Genomic DNA, 22380 nt, shown 5'->3' on the forward strand with positions numbered 1-22380 from the left:
CGCTCTAAAAATTGTGATGCAGAGCCAACAATCGCTGACATGTAATAATTATTTGATCTGAAGTAACCTCGTCCCAGCAGTAAAGTCTGAGCAGCAACGATGCCCCCTCTTGGCTCATAAAGTCAAGAGAAGGGACCCGACTTTGCACTGCTGCTCATCAGCACGTGTTGTTTGCTCAGAAGTATGTTTGACACGGTAATAGTAATGTAATAGTAATAGTAATAGTAGTGATAGTAATAGCAAGGAGATTCTGAAAGTGCCTTGCACACATCTGATTAACATATTATTGACCGCCCTAACCAGTGCTGATAAGGAGCTGTGATCAGTGTCTGCGAGGTTGTTTTCTTTTTAATTCCTACTGATTTCCTCAAGTTAAAGGTCACTCTGGAGTTTTGAGATTCTTCCAAAAACGTTCTCGCTGTTTTAACTCAGAATCTGTGTGCTGATATATTACACATCAGACATGTCCGCTATCCACTTTAGCAACCCTAACAATCACAATATTCAGTGACATATTATTCATTTGGGCTCATTTCTTCCCCTAAGGCGTGTCGGGACTTTTTGGACCTAGCTGAGACGCACTGCAGGAGATTGCAGCGGGCGCTGCAGTATGAGCGAGAGCAGCGTACCCACCTAGAGGAGACGATCGAGCAGCTCGCAAAACAGCACAACAGCCTTGAGCGAGCGTGGAGAGAGGCGCCCACGCACGCTTCCAGCACACCCAGCGCCCCAGCCACCGGTCAGGGTGAGACCAAATGTCTGCTGTTTCCTCACATGGGGCCTCAGAGCAGGCCTGATTTCACTGGCTAAAAGTCATGTCTAGCCTGAGGCCTGATATTACAGAACATCCTTATGTGTAGGAAGGAAACTTTAAGTTGTGTCAGATGGTTTAGATTGGGAGATAGCGAAGTTAGAGAGGGTTTATCAAATTAACTAAAGGGTTGTCCTGTTTTCTCCACTGTCTGTTCATCCAATACACTAAACTGCAACAACTTTTTACAAACTCTCTTAATAATCCTGTAAACTAGCATTTTCCTCATTGCAGATCCTTTGCTGACCCTATAGGTTATACAGCAAACAGAAAACTTATTATTATTACTATATAGGAAGCAATGTTATATAAAAATACAGAAAAAAATCTTATGGGTAGATATTTAAAGTAAAGTTGGTCTTTAATATACACTTGCATCTGAGCCAGCCTGTGTGGGGTTGGTGCCGCATAAGCTTTATTAATGGAGCACTTATCTGTGAGTTTCACCAAAATAATTATTTACTGCATTCATTGCCCCAGTTTCAGTGACAGATTCCTCTCAGATTCAACTGCTAAAAACAGCAGTGTTCAAGAATTTTCACCGGATGAGAAAAAAGTAACAAGAAAAGTGGAAGTGGACCTTACTTTCTAAGCAGACCAGCACCTCTGTAGGCTCCTTTTCAAATGAATGGATGAGTGGACAGATGCAGACAAAATGTAGTTAAAAATGTAGCTAAATGTAGAAAAAGCAAGCTGTTTATCTATTTTAAAGAAATGCTTTGACTTGTCAACTTAAATTGAAACTTTTAGTATGCAGGTTCCATATGCAGTTTTTATCCCAGCGTAAATGAACAGTTTCACTTCTGCTAAGATCTAAAATGTGATTTTTAGCTTCAGTTGCATCTGTGTTCCTCCATTTTCCTTTAAGCTATTCTTGCCATTTGTAAGAATGCCTTAAAATTGAGTTAAATGATTTTCCTCCAGTTCATGTTATATAGACGGTAACCTTACAACCTCAAAAATCCAAGTCGCTTTAGCTCATTTGCACTAATTGTACATTAAGCATGCAGGCAAAGCATCATTAAAACGCACAAGTGAATGGAAGTTGGTGTTAGACCCCGAGACGTGGCCTGGAGTCTCAAACGTCTGTGTCTGACCTCACCCGTAACAGTTTCTTATTCAACAAACCAAGGTATTCATTTGAAATGAGTCCATACTTACGTTTGGTAATGAGCTCTTTTTAATGAAATTCCTTTTTCATCAGAGAATGCTTTTGGCCTCCTGGATGTAGTCTGTAGATAAAATACATTTGAACAGACTTGGTGGTAGAGGCTGAACTCGCAAAGCACACTCACACAAACTGCATCACTCCGGCTCGTTACCCTGCAGGAACATTTGCAATTTTACTAGGCGTGTTATTCCTTGATTAATCACCGTGGGCATTTGATTATATGCTCTTCTCTCTCCCGAGCTTTCCTGAATACAAATTCACCCTTAAATAATACTGGGTTGACAGGGTTTGCCTGATGTCTGTAAAGTCTGACAGGTTTAACTTAACCGCAGGGAGTGAACGGGTGAACAAAGAAGACGCAAGTGATGAAGATGAGGATACTGAGTACTTTGATGCCATGGAGGACTCCCATGCTTTCATAACGGTGACTGCCACCGACAGTACCCAGCACAGGTCAGTTTCCATGCATTTTGTGTCCTTTTTTTTATTTCAGCTGTATTCCAGTGGCAAAAAATAGTTATACTCATGGTCACGAGTCAGGGCCAATATTTTTTGATTAAACTTTGGGGTTTGACTTCTTTTTAAAAAAAGATACTCAGCAGTTTCTCAATGCAACCTTTTATTTTGGCTTCATGTCTGTTCATTAAAACAAAAATTTGGTTTTATTACCCTAAAGCTAAATTTACATTTTATTTTAGAACCTCATAATGACCTGGTAAAGTTTAAAACCCTGTATTTGACTCTTTCTTTTTATAATATAACATTTTGCCTTAAACTATTGCTCCCATGTTCTAAATCTATACACTGGACATGTTTTGCTGCTAAAAGAGTTTGAGATGATAGCTTTTTGTGTCCTTTACTCTTTAATTTGTTTTTGTTTGTGCGCTCTTTGTTAAACAGAATGAAAATACCATCAATAATGCTTCTCTAAAATAAATCTGCTATTTTGTCTGGAATAAGTGAAAAAAATACAAAAACAAGTGATATCCTGTGATGTCTAGCAGTGTCCCACTGACAACAGATCCCTTGGGCTCTTTGATTTATGAGGAGTTTCTTCTGTGGATCTGCTTTATTGTGTTGCATCTCATTGACGATCGATTAGATTAGGAGCTGGGGAGTCTGAGTCTTTTATTTTTTTCTGCAGTAAAGACTTTTAATCATAGCTTGGCGATACGGCAAATATATCAAAATTGTCCTCAAACTAAAACCACAATCGCAAACTTTGTCAGAATATCCCATGGAAAAACAAAGCTTTTGAAGAAAAAATATATTAGAGCATTTGATCTAAAGAACATTTTTGAACATTTTAATCAGATTTTGCGTAAAAAGGAAGAAATTAAAACAGGTGACCATGCTCTGGAACATTGACTAGCCTTTTATTCAGCATATCCTTTTAGGCAGGTTGTCTACATGTTCTAATGCCCACCCATTTATTGTCCTGGTATTGCTCACTCCTAGTTCCTCAGTAGATTTTACAGAAGCCTCAGGATAGAATGCGTTATCATCCGTTTAAAATGTTTTTTGCTTGCTTTTAGTTTCTATTTTCCCATGTTCTATTTTGTTTCCTACTTGCTTTTATTCTGTTTTATTTTCCTATATTTTAATCATGTAAAGCACTTTGCATTGACTCTGTACTTAAATGTGCTATACAAATAAATTTGCCTTGCCTTGCCTAAAACAAGCTACCTGGCTCCTATGTGTCAAAGGAAAAGCCACATAAAAAACAAAACCTCCCAAAATTTATTGTAACTGGAAGATCAGTGTAATTTAAGTCACCTTTTAGCTTCTGCTCTGTTGTGGGGGATGCTGTATTCCTTCATTTCAGGTTCAGCATTAAGAGTGAATATAACTTAGCTGTTGGAGAGCTCAGTTCCTAGTCAGCAGTTTCATTTACCTCTCTGCAGAATGAACACAAGAGTTTTACAGGCATCTTTATTTATTTATTTATTTTTGCTCATTCAGGAAATGTTCTCATTTTATTCCAGGCGATCTCAGAGTAATTTAAGTGGAGCGAGCGGGGGCCAGGCGAGTGACTGGAACCAGGACGACCATGTAAGTGTCCGTCTTCCTAACAAGAATGAATAACATGTCTGACATTTGAAAATGCTGATAACTCTTGTACTCTCAGTATAGATTCTTTCATGGCTCTGCAGGGCTGACACATTGATTTACTTGTATAACATTTACACTGGCTGTTCTCACAGAGAGTCTTTTTCTCTCTCTCTCTGTCTCTCTGTCTCTCTCTCTCTCACACACACACACACACACACACACACACACACACACACACACACACACACACTGCTTATTTCAGTGTTTCCTGCCATCATGTCATCAGCACTGTGGTGCCAAAGATGTATGGTTGCATCACTGCATTAAATTTTAATTACAAATCAGAGATTTGTTTTTCCCCCTGTGTTTTGTCTGTTTTTATTTATTTATTTATTTATTTTATTATTATTTGTCACTGTCTAGAGATGTGTTGAACGCCAGTTCATTGAGTTGAAACTATTTTCTCCCCCAAACTTGTGGTTCCACTCTTTTTGTTTCACTAAATCCCAGATGTCTCCGAGCTGTAATGATGTGTCAGGGAAGGAGCTACTGCCACGCAGACAAAGGCGGACTCATATCCCAGACAAGCCCAATTATTCCCTAAATTTATGGAGCATCATGAAGAACTGCATCGGCAAAGAGCTCTCGAAAATCCCTATGCCTGTAAGTCTGAGACAGACTGTATCTTGCAAAAGTATTGAAACACTTTGTTCTTTTTTACATTTTCTCTAACATTCTCTCAGACTTTTATGTATTTCATTGGGATTCTATAGACTAACATAAATATCTTTTAATTGCAAAGTACAAGGAAAATTATGCACATTTCCAAAATTCTTTCAGCTAAAAATCTGAAAAGTGTGGTGCACATTTGTTTTCAGCGCCCCTTACTCTGATACTTCTAAATTCTTACAAACTATGTGTGGTGGAAAACTAACGCGACCCCCGCGACCATCCCCTTGTGAAATATAGGGGGCAGGATCCTGCTCTGGGGATGCTGTGCTTAGCAATCCCAGGAAATCTGGTCAGAGTTGATTGGAAAATGGTTGGAGCTAAATACAGGAAAATCCTGGAGGAAAAGTTGTTAGAGGCTGCAAAAGATTTGAGACTGGAGTTCGAGGTTCTCTTTTTAGTAGAATAACAACCCTAAACATACATCGAGAGCTGTTCGGGAATGGTTTACATTAAAGCCCAGTTATGTGATACAGTGACCTAGTCAAAGTCTAGTCTGAATGAAAATCTGTGATGAGATCTTCACAGATACTCTCCATCCAATCTGACTGACCTTAAATTGTTTTGGAAAGAGGAATGGACAGAAGTTTCCGACTCTAGATCTGTAAAGCTGGTAGAGGCATACCCTAAAAGACTTCAATTCAATTCAATTCAATTTTATCTATATAGCGCCATATCATGAAACATGTCATCTCAAGGCACTTTACAAAATCAAGTTCAATCATATTATACAGATTGGTCAAAAATGTCCTATATAAGCAAACCAGTTGATTGCATCAAAGTCCCAACAAGCAGCATTCACTCCTGGAGAAGCGTAGAGCCACAGGGAGAGTCGTCTGCATTGTACATGGCTTTGCAGCTGTAACTGGTTCTACAAAGTCAAGACTAATCATATCATATACAACATCATATCAAATCCTTTTAAAATACATTTAAGTTTGTCCTCGTTACAATGTAAAACATGGAATGGTCAAGTTGTAGGAATACCTCTGCAAGACATTGTTTTTTTGTCCTTTTTACTATTAGGCTAAAGCAAAGCTTTGGGCAATAAATTTAACGTAATGAACACAGCTTTGTAAAATGTGATAGATATTTCAAATTGTCATTCTCCATCAGGTAAACTTTAACGAGCCTCTGTCGATGCTGCAACGTCTCACCGAGGACCTGGAGTATCACAAGCTTCTAGACAAGGCGGCACGTTGTGAGTCTTCCCTGGAGCAGATGTGCCTAGTTGCTGCCTTTTCCGTTTCCTCCTACTCCACCACGGTCCACCGGACAGCCAAGCCCTTCAACCCCCTCCTGGGAGAGACCTACGAGCTCGACCGCCTGGAGGAATTTGGCTACCGCTCACTATGTGAGCAGGTAATAGTATATCCACAGAAAGCATTTGTTTACACATTTTCAAAAGTTCCGTTTAACTCATAAACTCATAAACGGAACCAATTTTCCATAGAGGTGCATGTGTTTGAAAAGAAGATAAGATTATTTGCTTCCTTGTCCTTTAGCATTTGTGTCTTTGTTTCTGCTCAGGTAAGCCACCACCCACCTGCAGCTGCACATCACGTGATTTCCCAAAGAGGCTGGACCTTGTGGCAGGAAATCACCATCGCCAGCAAGTTCCGCGGCAAATATCTCTCCATTATGCCTCTGGGTACGCCGACGCACCCTCAGCTAATAGGCTTGTTTGAGTTTTGGTTGGAAACATTCAAACCCAGACCATATATTGGTCTGTAACATAGTTTTATGAAATACGTGCAACGTCAACATGACCCGTTGCCAGTTTAATCTGGCCAAGGTCTCTTAAATGTCCAATGAGGGTCATGATTGACATTCTGTAGTATAATATGTTACTTTAACAGCTCCTTATTGGTTTAACCTGTGACGTGGAGAGCAATTTCTACTCTTATGAATCAAACATTTTGATTTTAAAGTCATTCTTCCATCTCTGTCAACACAAATGGGTTATAGAGAAGTAATATTGTGTGAAAATCGTAAGATGGCAATATTATTGGTAACTTGGGAAGACGATGTCAGATGTGATATATAGACATTTCCTACTTCCTTTCTTTCTCATCTCATTCTCTGTGTACCAAAGTGCTAAAAGGGCAGATTTCAAGCTATTTTTCTGAGAAATTCACTGTAGATTAGTTATTTATGATCAAAAAAGTAATTGGCATGTTTTAAAGCAACATGAAAGCAGCAACAACCTTTAAAAACAAACTTAGCCTTGTATGGAGAACCAACTCTGACATGATCAAAAATAAATCTATAAATAAATAAGCATAAAATAAATGCACAAAAATACAACAAATAAATAAATGTAAACAGTAATTATATTATACAATGAGACATAAATGTAAATCTCTTTTGATTAGCTCATTTATTTTTCCCTCTTTTTAATTATCACCTCATTTATTTATTTTTCATTATAGTTGTCAACTGTATTAATTAATTAGATTGTTTTCAATGTATTTATTTTAATTTATTTATTTCTGCCTTGTTATGCAAATGAGGAGGGTACGGGTCTTAAGAAGACAACTGCTTGGTTGGTTAGCATCAGACCTCCTTTGCTAGAATCTACTCCCTGTTGTCATCAATGGCTGCCGCTAAGTAATTCATAAATAAAGTTGACAATAATAATGAAAAATAAATAAATGAGGTGATAATTAAAAAGAGGAATAAATAAATAAGCTAGTTAAAAGAGAGAGATTTATGCCTCGTTGTATAATTTAATTACTGCTTAAATGTATTTATTTGTTTTATTTTTGTGCATTTTCTTATGCTTATTTATTGATTGAGTATTTATATATCTATTATTGATTATGTCAGCGTTAGTCCTCCATATTCTTGGGACACAGAACCATGCAATCTTCTTTTTAAAATATTGCTCGAGCCTTAAATTGTAAGAAAAATAGACAAAGAAATCTATATTTTAAAACAATATACTGATAATGTCTGTATTTTGTTAGGGTTGTTTAGTAACAGTTGGACAAACTATTTATTTCAAAGACCAGAAGAATCATGAATCAACCTGTAAACCACTGACCAACCTGTAAATTAGGACTTCATCTTGCAAATAGAAAAAGCAACACAGAAGAGCAGACATAGTACATCACTGCATGCTCTCACAAACCAGAAAGTTTTTATTTATCTCCACTGATATAAATAAATACCAATATAAATGACATTCTGTATTGCACTTGGAAGTCAAATAGCTTTGTTGGCCTGAAAAAATAAATATTTGATTGGTATTGAGCCAGCCAAGTGATGTATTTACCTGACGTCTCTTGCTTGGTATTGGAAAGGGGTTTGTGAGATCATAAAGCCACATAAAAATAAAAAAAATGGAAATCATTTCTGGTGAAATGGGTGTCATTAATATTCTGGGATTATGACTCATTGGATGTAGCAAGAAATGACTCTAACAGAACATGAATATTACAAAGAAAGTTTTTGAATCACAAATCCAACCTTATAGCCTCCCTTTCACTTTTCATGCCATGAGCAAGCACAACAAAGCGATTGTAATGATTCCCTCCTGTAATATTATTTTGTCCTTGTGTCCCCCAGGTGCCATCCACCTGCAGTTTCACTCCAGCGGGAACCACTATGTGTGGCGAAAGGTCACGTCTACGGTGCACAACATCATTGTGGGCAAACTGTGGATTGACCAGGTCTGTTATTGAGTTCCTTTCTCTTCTCTGCATTACTGCCATGACCTTCATAGCCACCCCACAGGGTATGTAGTACATATCAGCACAGTGGCAAATAGTGAAAGAGGGACTCATGTTAAGCTTTGATCTTTATTAACGGCCTAAAAAATACAATTGTATGTTTTTAAGAGGGATCAGATTCACTGACATGACATATGATTTTCAGTCCATCTCTTTTACTTTTCCTGATTTCATTGTTATTTAATTTGTGCTAATTTGCAGAACATCAGTCTGCCTGACAGTGTCTTTCTATATGTCTGTAACTTTGGAGGAGTGCTTAAAGAAGAATGCAACACAAAAAAACTTTATCTGCTCAGAGTAATTTTCAAGGCTTAAAACAGTCTGACTGTCTTGTTTGTAATCATACGGCTCTGCCGCCCTCTGCTGCTGAACAAGATGAATCAAAAATGGCCATATTAAACTACAAACTGCTGTCACATAAACAAAGCTAGGCTCGGTTTTGGTGATAGCACTGATCATGAGTATATATTCATCCATCAGTTTGCTGCTGATCACCTGGATCTGGGTTGTGGAGACATCTCTGACTTCTTTTAGTGGCTTCCACAGCTCCCCGAGGAGGTTATCATTTCAATGCCAACTAGGAAACTGTTCATTTGGCATGTTGTATGCATGTCCTGTTGTTGCCCTGTCCTTCAAACCCAGAATACTTTGCTCATGAAACTTGTTAGATACTTCTTATGTGACAGATGCTTAAAAGCATCCGTTTTGTGTCAGTTCTGCTCTGAGGTCTTTATAATACTTATGGTATTAATTATGCTACCTGTATTGGCACTACTTCTAGTCACTACCTGCAACTTGCATCAGTGTGTGATCTTAGAAATGCAGATTGAACATTAAATTAACACTTTACACATCACCCATCCTCCAATCGTCCATTGAAGCCCGGAATGTTTTCTCTATCGAGAAAACATTCCTGGCTTCAGGAATTATTTAGCGATGCAAATATTAGACTGTAGTTTTTTTTCCACTTTGCTGCAAACCTTCAGACGGCAATCAAGAGGTCATCTTCAAACACACCTAATTGGACCACTTCCCATAAAGTCAAGTGGAAGTAAATGTTTTTAAACGTTATCTGTAAAACGGCACCACAGACAAGTTTTCAGTTGTTCACAACTACTTGCATGTCCAGTGAATCGGGAGTGGGTACCACCAGGGCAAAAAAAAAAAAACATTGCCATGATCTATAGAAGCCAAATGATGGGGAAGGTGATGTTTGATTCGAGATTCCCTTTGTCTACTGTTAAATAGGTTGTAAATAAAGGATTTAAGATAAACCCATGGGTCAGATTTAAACTGGATTGTTGTACTAAAACAGAAACTCTTTAAAATACATTTTATTTTTTTTGAAACATGTATTCTGTTTCTAAAACGAGTATTTTCAGTGCTTTTTAAGCACCAATATGATCTCTGTTTGAGACAAAGGAAGAAAAACCCAATATTTAGATATATCACTGAACTGGATTGTTTTACACCAGTTACAGTGTTTTTAATTATTGAAACCTACTCAAAAGTAGAATTACTTTTCTTAATATATATATATATATGAATTTTACAAAGAATGAATGGTCTTTTCAGACCATTCTTGCCAACCCACACCCCGAAAAAGCTAATGATGAGAGCACCACATTTACCACTATTAGTGCTTTGGCTTCACCGGCAAGACTTTCCACAAAATGTTTCAACAGACTCTGTTAAAAGGGAGAGTGCTGGAGAAGGCCGACATCCAAAGGGAGTGAGCGTGGGTTCTTCCTGCCAATGTAAATGCAGCAAGCTGTTATAGGACGAGCCTTAATTGGCCCAAAGCAGACTAGTAATCCATACTGCTGAAGGAACAGTCTGCAGCACACTCTCAAAGATGCAGTTTCACCATTCTACATGTCTACACAGCAAAATGGTCTGTCTGGAGCTGCCTGGATAATGAGCGGACCCATTGCTGCACAGATAAGGAAACAGGATCTCTTCAAAGTGTGGAAAAGTTTAGAATTTCATTTGAGTCTGGATAAGTCTGGAAATGTTTTTATTTCCAGACATTTATTCCTTATTTCCTTGTCTAAGAGATAAAAATTCTGACATATGATTATGTGTTTTATCTTTGATGTGCCAGGTAAAAAATCATTGATTGTTTTGGGTTAAACATTTTGGACTCAAATGTGTAGAATGTTGTAAAACATTGCCTGAAAAATCTCTAAACTTTATTCTGGAACAGTATGAAGTGTTGAAATGGATCATTTGTAGAGAGGTGGATGCAACCAGTTTACCTCCTGTTGTAGTTTTCTTGACGTGAAACTTCACAGGAAGACTAATGATGTGTTCCTGTATAATTTAAGTAATTTACTAATCTAACTCAATTTCAGGTCCAATTTAAAAGTACCTTCTGTTCCAGTTGCAGTAATTTTATTGAGAGAAATTGTTGCTGTTATTTTAAATCTGATCCATTCAAATTATTTACTTTTCATGGTTGGCAGATGCGACAATATAAGGGTAATCATTAGAAATTGGAAGTTATATATTGTTGCAGTGGCCAGAAATGAACTCTTACACTCCCGTAACACATTACATCCACCTTCACTTCAATGGTGTATGAAGACAAGCTGCCTTAGTTAACTAATGCTCCAACCACTTCTTCCTCTATGTACTCAATTCATTCACTTTTTAAGCCAAGCTTAGCGTTTTTACATCTTCATATTCTGTAGCATGTGCATCTCAAATCTGACATATCTCCCACATACATGCCACTGATTACAGCCAAAATGTTGCTTCATGGTTAAAAAAAACAACAACCTTACTCATTCTGTTCATACACTATGCAGATGTTCTGTCTGCACTGATGAAGATTCGCTCACCTCAGCATGCTGAATGCTTGGAGCCCCAGCTGATGGGAACCTCACCTACTTTATGTTTACTTTCTCTGCTAATTCTTTGAACCATTGGAGGCGCTCAGACTGTGAACAGAGTTTCAAACGTTAATCTCCACATAGTCGGGCCATCAGTAAAGACAAAGCACTGAAAAATTACAAAATCTGGGACGTCATGGTATAAATAACATTGCTTGCGCAGTAGAACACTGAATTTTATACCCCTCATCCCAATGCACACACTATATAGACCTGGGGCCACAACATAGTCAACACCCATTGCTGTTAGATGTGACAGGCGTTGACGTTGCACTTAATGCGCTGTGATTCTCCACGTTTAGACCCAGGAAAGGCATGTTTTCACATAAGCCTACAAACATGGCAGGATGGAAAACAGGATGGCAGCAGCTTTACAAACAGCACATTATGTACAGCGATCACTGCCGAGCTTTTCTAGTTAATAAAATGTTGTCTTGTTAAATGAAAGGGCATTAAGGGAACTTATGTCTGTACCGTAGCATCATGTTGATTAATATAAAGGATTGAAATAGTATTTTAGGAATGTGTGATGATTCATCACATCTTGAAGCTGATGACTAACTTGAGAGCAAGAATTGCGGTTCAGTCATGATGTGATTTTGTGTTTTCCTCTCTCATGATGTTCTTTCTGTATGTGTTCATTTAGTCGGGAGACATTGAGATCGTCAATAACCGGACGAAGGAGACCTGCCAGCTTAAGTTTTCACCTTACAGTTATTTCTCCAGGGATGTTCCACGAAAGGTAACGGGTTAACTTAACACACTTTACGCATGAGTAACTTGTCGAATAGTTGGAGGTAATTTATTATAATGCTGCGTCCCACTGAAATACCTCAGCAGATGTGCAGTGCCTTTTGCAAAACCTTTTCACATTCTGTGAACTAACAACCACCAAATATAATGGATTTTACCTGGATATTATAAGATAAATCAACACGGAATATTGACTTGGTCATAAAGCATATAAGCCTTGAACATTTCAAATATCTCTGTTCAGTCCATAGTCTGAAAATGGAAAGAGCAGTACAACTACAGACCTGCAACATACTCGTCTTGCTCGCCACAAACCTGGCTTTCAAGGAAGAGCGGCATAAAGAAAACAAGTCTTTCCTGTGGAAAGAATTTTCTTCAGTGTGAACATGGAAGCTGGTCGGACTTTATGAAGAAGATTGGTAGTGCTAACTAGATCCTAATCCTTGTGAAGAATTGGTTAGAGGTTGCAAACTACTTTGCTACAATAGAATGGTTTAGATCAAAGCTTAGCCACGTGTTATCTTTCCAATTTATCAGGACTTTAAATGTGACACAAAGAAGAATGGGGACAAATTAAATTCTTGTGTAAAGCTGGTACAGATATACTCCTAAACACTTGCAAGTATTGAATTTGGTGAGGCTCTGTATGTACAAGACCGCGTACATCTGCAGTAAAATCTGAACCTTGCTGGACACAGTTGCATTTAAATGTGTTATATCCTCCCATCTCTCCAGGTAACAGGTGTGGTAGCAGACAGCGGAGGCCAGGCTCATTACATCCTCTCTGGGACGTGGGATGACAAAATGGAAAGCGCTAAGATCATTCAGAGCAGCCGAGGAGGCAGCGGATCGGAAGGGAAGCAGAAGACGGTCTATCAGACGTTGTCCCCTAAACTCCTGTGGAAGAAATACCCTCTACCGTAAGCGTCCTGCTCCGTGAATCAGACAGCTGCTATTTATGTGCCATAGCTGTTGTGAGAAGGGCCGCAATGGTCAATCAATATTATTAAATATAAATCATGACTGTGTAACACCGGCCAATTTCCTCTCACTTTGTCAGGGAAAACGCTGAGAACATGTACCACTTCTCGGCTCTGGCTCTGACCCTGAACGAGCCGGAAGACGGGGTGGCGCTGACCGACAGCCGGCTGAGGCCGGACCAGAGGCTGATGGAGGAAGGCCGGTGGGACGAGGCCAACTCCGAAAAACAGAGGCTAGAAGAGAAACAAAGAGCTGCGAGAAGACGGAGGGAAGCAGAGGCTACAGATGCACTGGATGAAGGTGCGTCGTCTACAGCAAAGAGTTTGATGCTTGGAAGGTTTCTTACTTTGTTTAGGAGCCATTTTAGGACGTAAAATGTGTTTTAAAATGTATGAATAAGGAGATAAATAACTGTCAGAGGATGGGTTTCATTCTTAAAATCATTAACCCAGAGCTGGAACATTTCATCGTGTGTCTCTCCCTGTTGGAGGATTTTATTCAATATACCCACGACTCTTTTTTTTCTTTCCCTCCCTCTGTTGATCTGTTGATGTTCAGAGTGTGATTATGACTCTGGTGAGTGGGGGTTGTTCTGTGCCCCTCTACTGTGCATCCCACACCTCTCCGTCTCTTTGTGTGTCCTCTGTGTGCTCTGGATCTGCATGATACTCTCTCATGTCAACTTTTTTTTTTTTATCTTCTTTTTTTTTTACATCTTGGAAAAATGTTCTTCCTGCATTTTTCTCCAGAGCTGGCCTCCGATAAATGCCGAGTTAAACATGAGTACAGAGCCTTTCAAAAGCATTCATATCCCTTGAAACTTTTCCCATTTGGTCAAATTACAACCATAAGCTTCAATGTAATTTTACTGTGACGTACCAATGCAGAGTATATTTAAAAATCTAGAAAGTCTGGTTTGCTCATCTATTCAGTCCCTTTTACTCTGATCCCCCCAAATAAAACCATGAAGCATTAAAACCAAGGAACACACCAGATGATTCAGTGATAAAGTTGTGGAGAAGTTAAAAGCCGGGTTAGGTTAGAAAGCAACATCTCAAGCTTTGAGCATTTAACAAAGCTCTGTTTAGTCCGTCATCTGAGCATGAAAAGAGTTTAGGACAGCTGCCAACATCTGGCTGTCCGCTTACGCTGACAGGTCACACAGAGAGAGCTTTAATCAGATAAAGTGAAGATAAGGAGAAGATCTTTGGTGGAGCTGCAGAGATCCACCGCTCAGGTGGGAGAATCAGGACAATTATTGGTCACAAATCTGGCCTTTATAGCAACACACCATCCCAACAGCATCATGCTGAGGGATGCTTGTTTTCAGCAGGGACAGTAAAGCTGCTGAGAGTTTATGGGAAGATGGATGGAGGGAGATAAATACAGGACATCATTTAAGAAAACATTTTAGAGGCTATAAAAAAACTGGGGCTGAGATTCACCTTTTAAGCAGAACAACGACGGTAAACATGTAGTCAGAGCTTCAAAGCAGAGGTTAGATCTAAGCTTGTTCATGTGTTAGATAAGAGGAACCCAGTCAAACTTTGAACATAAATCCACCTGATAATCTGTGGTAAGAATCAGAAATTAATGTTCACAGGAATTCTCCATCTAATCTGACTGAGCTTTAGATGCTTTGCAGTAAGGAAGTGCTGAATCAGTGGAGCTGAACGGAGATGCAGGCCGCACTTTCCAGATTTTGATTTGTAGTAAAACATAGAACCCATCAGTTTCCCTCCTCCTCACAACTATGCTTTATTTTGTTGGTCTACAAACTAAAATCTCAGTTAAGTACATTGAAGTTATTAGTTGTAATGTAACAAAATCTGGAAAAGGGATGTGAGTCCTTTTGAGAAATCGACGCACATTTGAAAAACAATAAATGCTCAGTTCATCTGAATTAGATTTGGAAAATATCATTATGCAACTTGCACATCTGAAAACTGCAAATTTTCCTCTTTTTTTTTTAACCAGTTTGATTCCTTAAAATATTTATGAATGTTCTTTTTAGTTCATTTACTTTCTCCTATCTCAGATATATTTTGTTTGATGTTTTGCTCTTATACTTTTCGTTCAAGCGCGTTGCAGCTTGGTCCACATTTGGAGCTAACCCAAATGAAGCGCACAGACACCGGTGGCTTTTCCATCGAAACGCATTTCTATACTTCTCAGTGATTATTTGCAAGTGTGGCTTCTTTTCCTGGAGGCGACGTGTGGTTAAAGGTTATGAAGTGGAATCTGTGCTTCTCCCGCAGGTAGAGACTATGAACGCTACCAGCCGCTGTGGTTTCACCAGAGGAGGGACTCTGTCACCGGAGAGACAAACTTTGTGTACAGAGGAGGTTACTGGGAGTCGAAGGAGAGAGAGGACTGGACCATGTGCCCTGACATCTTTTAGCTCAGGAACTCGCCCACCTCACCGGACGGGGACCCCGCCCCGCCTCTGGGCTGCTGGCAGTGGCACATTAGCTGGCCAATGAGCATCACATGGACCTTTAAGAGTGTCAGAACGCGTGTGTTTCACACAATGTCTGATTACACATTACCTCCAAAAAGTTTTCTCGTTTATTTTGAACTTGGAGAAGAAGAAGAAAAAAAAAAAACAGGGCGTTTCCTCAGCAGTCCTCCCTGCACAGTGCTGATACTCTGCTGCTCCACGAGTAAAACTCACAATGCACTTTTTCCAGAATTTACTCCACTACAGATTAACAGCAGCTGGACAGAAGCTGGTATGAATGCAGGTTCTTATCGGTCTGAATAAATCACTAAGAGTCACACTGAGAAGCAGCGGTGTTGAAAACACGTGTCGGTATTTCCATTTGAAGACGAGCATCCTCACACGTTACGTCATTCGATAAAACTCAGTTATCTCATTTAAAACTAAACTATAAATCCTAAACTATCTTTTTAAATTGAGAGGATTACAGTCAGGATGATTGTTAAAGAAAAGTTGTGACTATACTGGGCAGACTATATGATTGATGATTATATGTGGAGACCAAAAAGTCAAACACTGAACTCCCAAACAGAGTTTAGAAATAGCAGATGAGACAGCTCAAGTGCAATTACCAGAAAATCACACAAGGGAAATAGTCAATTTTCAAGTAAATAGTTTTTTATAATTTGAAAACCAGGCTGCCAAAAGATTCTACTAATACATATTAAATAAAAAGATAGAAAAAACAACAAAAAAAAGAAAAAAAAAAGTAGTGAGTTGGTCAGATTTTGTACTTTGTTAAAATGAAATATTTTTTTATTTTCAGCATTGCTTTATCAACAGATAATCAGGCAAATAACGTTCAGTTTTACCAAGACGAGTGATTTATTTGATTTTACATGCCACACACCAGGAAGCTTATTTTATTGGAAGTGAAAGTTGGTGTTTCTCTCAACACATCCCTGTAGAAATGGAGTTGCTGGGTTAAAGAGACCCTTCATGTAATCACGGAAAAATCACATTTAATGGGTACTTTATATACACATTTTAAATAAACGTTGCCTCTTTGATCCATTTCGGTCGTTCAAACGTCCTCCAGATATTTTCCATTTGTGGTTGTGATTGGCTTTACTAACTAATGATAGTTCAAATCTTTAACTGGCTCCCAATATGTTTTGCATTATTGCAACATCAGAACATTTATTTCACATTTCCTGAAGTCTTCATGAAGACCTTTGAAAACTTTTATCGTTGTTGTGGACTTTGAACATTGTTGCTTTTTTTTCAGCCCGTTGGTCAAAATCTGCGGGAAGGTGCAGGATAATTTCCGATCAATGTTAATAATACTCAAAAGAAAAGATCAACTGTTTATGCATTTTAGACTAAGAAGAATTTACTCATCACCTTTACCAATGTTACGGCACTAAATGGGTGCTGATCATTTCACCTCTTCGCCAATTCATACCTTTGTACTTTTTGTAGTTTTGTTGATTGTGCTGCGGGACATTTTGCAACACACACGTGTCGGTTTCTACTCACTCGGTGATGATTTAAAACCTTTTTCTATAACCCAACCATGATAAGAAAGCATTACTATACAGCTTTAATGAATAATATCTTCCAGAAGGAGTTCCTCATTTGCCACATTCATCTGTTACTGGCCCAAATTACTAAAATACATCATAAGTGGGGTGTAATTTCAGCTCTTTTGAATATATACAAATATGGAAAAAAAATCATAAATGAGATTTAGACCTTCATTTTTTCCTTTAATTAAATTAAAGAAACCATGTTCACTTGTGCCAACAGTCACAAACATCTGCCGTAGAGTTGAAACTCAAAAATGGTTGAGAACTACTGGACTAAAAGTTAGAGCAGATCATCGATGTTTAGAAATCTCTCATCATGTTGTTCATCTTGTTCTCTGGCGCCCCACACACAGCGACACCCTCAGTAACCCCCCGGTGATTGTTCAGCTTGAATAAAGTCTGCACCTCATCGCCGGTGCATTCATTAGTCGCCACACACAGAGCAACCTGCGGCGCGTTGGCCTTTTCCTACTCGACTCCCACCTCTTCCATCACGGCTGGCTCTGATGTCACCGTAAGGGATTACCGAGTCTGCGTGAGGAGCTCCGGTGGCCACAGAGGCAGACAGGGCTGGTTCCTGCTGCGCTCCGCTGTGCAGTCGGCCTCCGCTGCTGCTCTTCCAACACCAAATCATCACTCCTTCACCGTTTGTGGACATGCTGATCTGGCATCAGCACGCAGGGGTAACCAGAGTCTTTATTGCCTTTAACTGACTGAATAAGGGAACGAAGCCCCTGACCTGTGCACTACAAGTCTATGGTGACAAGAGTTTAAAAAAAAATAAAATAACATAGTATTTTTTTGTAATTATTGTTAGGAATGTACAAATCATGGCTGGAGGTAATTGTACCGACCATCTAGCCAACTTGTGTGAATATTTTGTGATAAAATAATATTGTAAAATGATTAATAATTCTACTAAACTAAGTGTGACGTATCTGTACAGAAATGACTGAAAGAGCCTGAAGGATTTACTGTCACTTTTAATTTCTAACTCGGACTGATTCTGTATACATGAGTTAACCCAGAGGCTTCTGTAATTTGGCCAAAAAAAAAAAAAAAACTGTCTCAACACAATAAACTGTGTTTTTGATAGAGTCCTTAGCACTCGCCTGTTAGAAATCATTTCCTCTGGGAGTATTCAATTGTGGCTTTACGAGAATAATTTCATATATAGGCTACATACACACATATTGAGGAAGCGTCTGAAAACAGAAACACTACCCAAAGACGGCCATAAGTAGACAACACGAGTCGTTCCAGGTACCAGTGACTGAACCACAGGACACACGATCCACCCCCCAGAGGCCGAGACTGCAGTCAGATTTAAAAACCCTAGAAGAAGCTTCTCAAAATGAAGGGGCAGCTCACTTCACTGCAAAAAGAGAACTAAAAATAAGTAACATTTTCTTAAAAATGAATGTATTTGCCCTTGCTTTGAGCAGGTAAATAAGAGTATCTGCTTAATGGAACAAGTATTTTTTACCCCTAAAATAAGATAATTAGATATATTGCACTTGAAATAAGATGGTGGAGATGAATTGTTCCTATTTTAAGTGCAAAAATCTTATTCCATTGGCAAATAATCTTATTGACTTGCTCAAATCAAGTAAAATTATTGACTCATTTCAAGAATATTTTTCTTAGTTTTAGTTCTATTTTTGCAGTGTTCAGCGGCAGATAAACTGCAGCGAGAGACAAAGCGGTTAAACTCACTGCTGAGCGAAGCGTTCCCGAGAAAGCAGAAAGAGGCTCAGATCAGACCACAGCAGCCGGGTGAGGAGTCCTACAAGAAAACCCGACAAACCCGTTCAACACATGAAAACGTGCTTTAAAAAGCATCGCTTCATAGCGTGTGCTGCATAGAAACACATAATTTGACCTGGCACAGCAGCCAGTTTAACCTCACATCATCCTGGGTGAGCCACTAATTTGTTGTGGCTGCTGTCTCAAAACCATAACAAACTGAGAGAGACGGGGAGCTAAGTGAGTAAACCCAAAGTATGAACAACGTAATCAGTAAATCAGCGGTGTGTGAACAAAGCCATGAGGGAAACCGTGATGAATGATGCGTTTGCTTGAGTTAGGGTTCATTTATTACATGTATTGTTGCTCTATGTAGCTGCTATTATATTAGAAAATATGACATATCTTAACTTATGTTAAGCACCAAGGAAGTTTTTGATCAGAGTTACAGGACCTCAGTAGCGTGTATAGTACCTGGCGTCTGCAGAAAAAACACAGTGAGTTAAAGGCTGTTAGTTCAGGACTGTTGATGCTTCAAACTGAGCAGCTGTCTACCCTGGGGGGTAAGAAGCAAACACCACAGTTTTCATCTTCCTGTTCCCCTTACAGAGGGTTCTAATTATTATCTCTCCATTATGTACAGTGGTTAGACTCCAAAATGTAATTTTCTTTGTATGCTTTAGTTTTACTGGTGATGAAGATACATGATGACGATGAGTGGTGCACAGTTCCTCCTTCCTGGATGCAGCTTGGATCTGAATAAAACGACGAAGACTGGAGAGATTCTGCCTTTTCTGGACCCCATGATTCTGAGGGCAACGATTCACAGCTTTATAGTGAAACAATGGAGATAATGACTCACTGTGGGATTATTAAGGTTTAGATACAGATACAGGAAGAGTGAAGACGATGCATAACAATGTCCTTAACCTGCAGCAACAGATGTGCAGTAATAAAAGTGAGGAGAAATAAAACGTTTATTTTTTATGCTGGATATCCGCCTGTTTTGATGCTTTATAAATGCGTCTGTATTGTGGTTTTAACCGAAAGCATTAGCACACAAAACAGCCTTCTACCTTCAAGTTGTTTCATGAGATCTTTTACAAGAACAGAAATCAGCAGCAGGATCAACGTGCCATTTTCCTTCAGTGTGAAACTGCTATTTATGGTGTCAGACAATTATTCTTTTCTACAAAAAGACACTAATCTGGAAACGTCTAAAGCACAACGGTAACAGACATCTTCATGTACACCTTTCCAAGCTGTACATGAAGACAGCGGTGCTGATTAAAAGTAGTATTTTGAGTCTAATTTTGAGAAACCTCTTGTGATTTGAGTTTTGTTGAGCTGCTCAAATTGTTCTTGTTTTATTTGTTTTACTGTAGCTGCTTGTTTGTCTATTTTGCCGATGGATTTTCTTTGTTGAATAGTTTTAGGTGCTGTGATATAACCTTAGTAAACTGGTTAAAACTTTCAAACTTTAACAGCTTTTTTGATCTGATAAGAACAAAACAGAGAATCACCAAAGCGATATAATGGACTAATAATAATGACCGTCGAATCAGCCTTAAATTAGAGAATCCAATTGGTAAATATCCTTTTATTTCACAGCTTCCACCATTCAAATCACTATTTATGTTGATTATTGTTGGTGTAGCTCTTTTCTCAGTTGAAATGTGTGTTTAAGTGTAGTCAATTACTCAAGATAACTTTTTTTCCAAACTACAAAATCAAACTACTAAATCAAATTTATAGATACATTTACTCATTGTTTGACCACAAAAAAGAAATGGGTCTTTTATTTCCATTTAAAATTCATATTTTAAAACAAAGCTCAAATAACTGCTTGGTTTTAACTTTTCATCACTAGTTTTTATTTGATCATCTGATCAGAAAACAGCAATTAAAACAAGACAACAACAAAAAAAAAATACGAATATATGAACAGTTTTCCTATTTTGAAGTTAAAAAAAGGGTTGAGAAGAAACTTTAATTTGTTCGTTTTACCCTGGATTTTGTTTCATTGTTCCTTTTTACTGTACATTTTTAATACACTGTTTTTTGCCTCATTCAGAAAAACATGCGCCCTGGTTCGATTGTGTGAGTCTGCAGTGGCATTTAACCTGCTGCAGTGACGTTTAATTAAAAAAACGGTCTCTTAATTGGGGCTGGCCCATGGTTTTATGGGGCCTCAGACAGAATTAGATTTTGGGTCCCTCTTCCTGTTAAGAGCATCAGCACCATTAACAGCATTTCAACACAGATCAGGTAGGAACCGGGAGAGGGGCCAAGTTTGATTGGCTGAGCGTAAAAGCAGTCACGGTTATTTGGCTGTTATTTTGCTGGGTTGTATTTATGAACAAGCTAATCTCAAGCACAAAAAAACATTAAACTTGTAGCATCAGATTGTAACTATGGTAACACAACCATCAAACAATGAGGATAATTATTTGCATTTTTACAAAGTAATCGTGCCTACTCCTTTATATCTTAAATTTTTATTTTGAATTATTTAAAATATTATGATTTATGTATGCTGAGACAGTCACTCTTAATATTGTTATTATTCTTAATATCCAAAAAAATATATATATATATTTGGTGCCTTGTATTGTTTACGCCTATGGCTTTACAAAATAAAAATGAACTAAATTTGCACCGTGCTGTTTGGTTGGGAGATTCCTGTTTCTGGACACAACATATGGATAAAAACCTTTCTCTCTCTCTTTCTCTTTTTTTTAATCCCATCCAAGCAAACCTGTGCTTTTCACATAGGAGATTTTTAAGGGGGTCGAGGCGCACAGCGGATGCCGGGCCTCCTAAAGTCAAATGACGGTCACAGAACTAAATGACTAAGAGTATTCGTTTTTCCTCTCTGGATGCTGACCAGAAACTCCTGCTAATAAAACCAAAGGCTGTGGCTCAGTAGCTAATGTTGGCGTCACTTTTCTGACCGGACACGTGTGAGCGGGATGTGTTTATGTGTTTCCTTAACAACCAGACTTCCCTCAGCAGCAGCTGTTGTTCTTCAGCTCCTACAGAGAAGTCGGGGGCAGCTTTACACACGCTGTCTGCTTAAAGGTAAGTGACAAGGCAGTAAAACAGGTTTCTTTCTTTCTTTCTTTCTTTCGTTCTTTCTTTCAAAACAACAACAAAAAAAACAAGCAACTTGTGACATTTTCTCAAGCAGCAAAAATGAAAACTGTGTGGTTTCGGCCGAATTTTTTTAATTGTTCAATTTCCACCAAGCTAGATCTTAGTGGTTCTATTTTATTGTTGTTGTTCTGTAGAATAAAAGACAAGTATGACTTTTTTTTATTCCTTTCTTTTACTGCGTTTTAATCACGCAGCTACACAAAGCTACCAAATCAATGCTAAATCCTTTATTAGGGCATTTAAATAAAGCATTGCAACCTTCGTCTTTAACCCTTTAAAGCCTGACACAGGTAATTAAGAGGACACTTCACATTTAAAAAAAAA

The 22380-nt window shown here is 38.5% G+C and overlaps 1 protein-coding gene across 4 annotated transcripts in view; it reads left to right on the forward strand.

The window, feature by feature from the left end:
- The window catches only part of si:ch211-106a19.1 (PH_OSBP_ORP4 and Oxysterol_BP domain-containing protein), a 63688-nt gene extending 45436 nt beyond the window's left edge, over window positions 1-18252 (forward strand). For 3 of the 4 annotated variants that reach the window (XM_036143702.1, XM_036143703.1, XM_036143704.1), the window contains 12 exons: window positions 547-745; window positions 2315-2435; window positions 3968-4034; window positions 4545-4697; window positions 5880-6125; window positions 6294-6414; window positions 8334-8437; window positions 12038-12133; window positions 12880-13064; window positions 13205-13425; window positions 13684-13701; window positions 15384-18252. In XM_036143702.1, coding sequence (XP_035999595.1) covers window positions 547-745; window positions 2315-2435; window positions 3968-4034; window positions 4545-4697; window positions 5880-6125; window positions 6294-6414; window positions 8334-8437; window positions 12038-12133; window positions 12880-13064; window positions 13205-13425; window positions 13684-13701; window positions 15384-15526 — 1674 coding nt within the window. In that variant the 3' untranslated portion in view covers window positions 15527-18252. The remainder of the gene's footprint in view (window positions 1-546; window positions 746-2314; window positions 2436-3967; window positions 4035-4544; window positions 4698-5879; window positions 6126-6293; window positions 6415-8333; window positions 8438-12037; window positions 12134-12879; window positions 13065-13204; window positions 13426-13683; window positions 13702-15383) is intronic. The other variant, XM_012863539.3, reaches the window with a different exon arrangement.
- Window positions 18253-22380: the final 4128 nt, after the last annotated feature.

This window comes from Fundulus heteroclitus, chromosome 12 (genome assembly GCF_011125445.2).
Source record: "Fundulus heteroclitus isolate FHET01 chromosome 12, MU-UCD_Fhet_4.1, whole genome shotgun sequence".
In the NCBI taxonomy this organism is placed as follows: Eukaryota; Metazoa; Chordata; class Actinopteri; order Cyprinodontiformes; family Fundulidae; genus Fundulus; species Fundulus heteroclitus.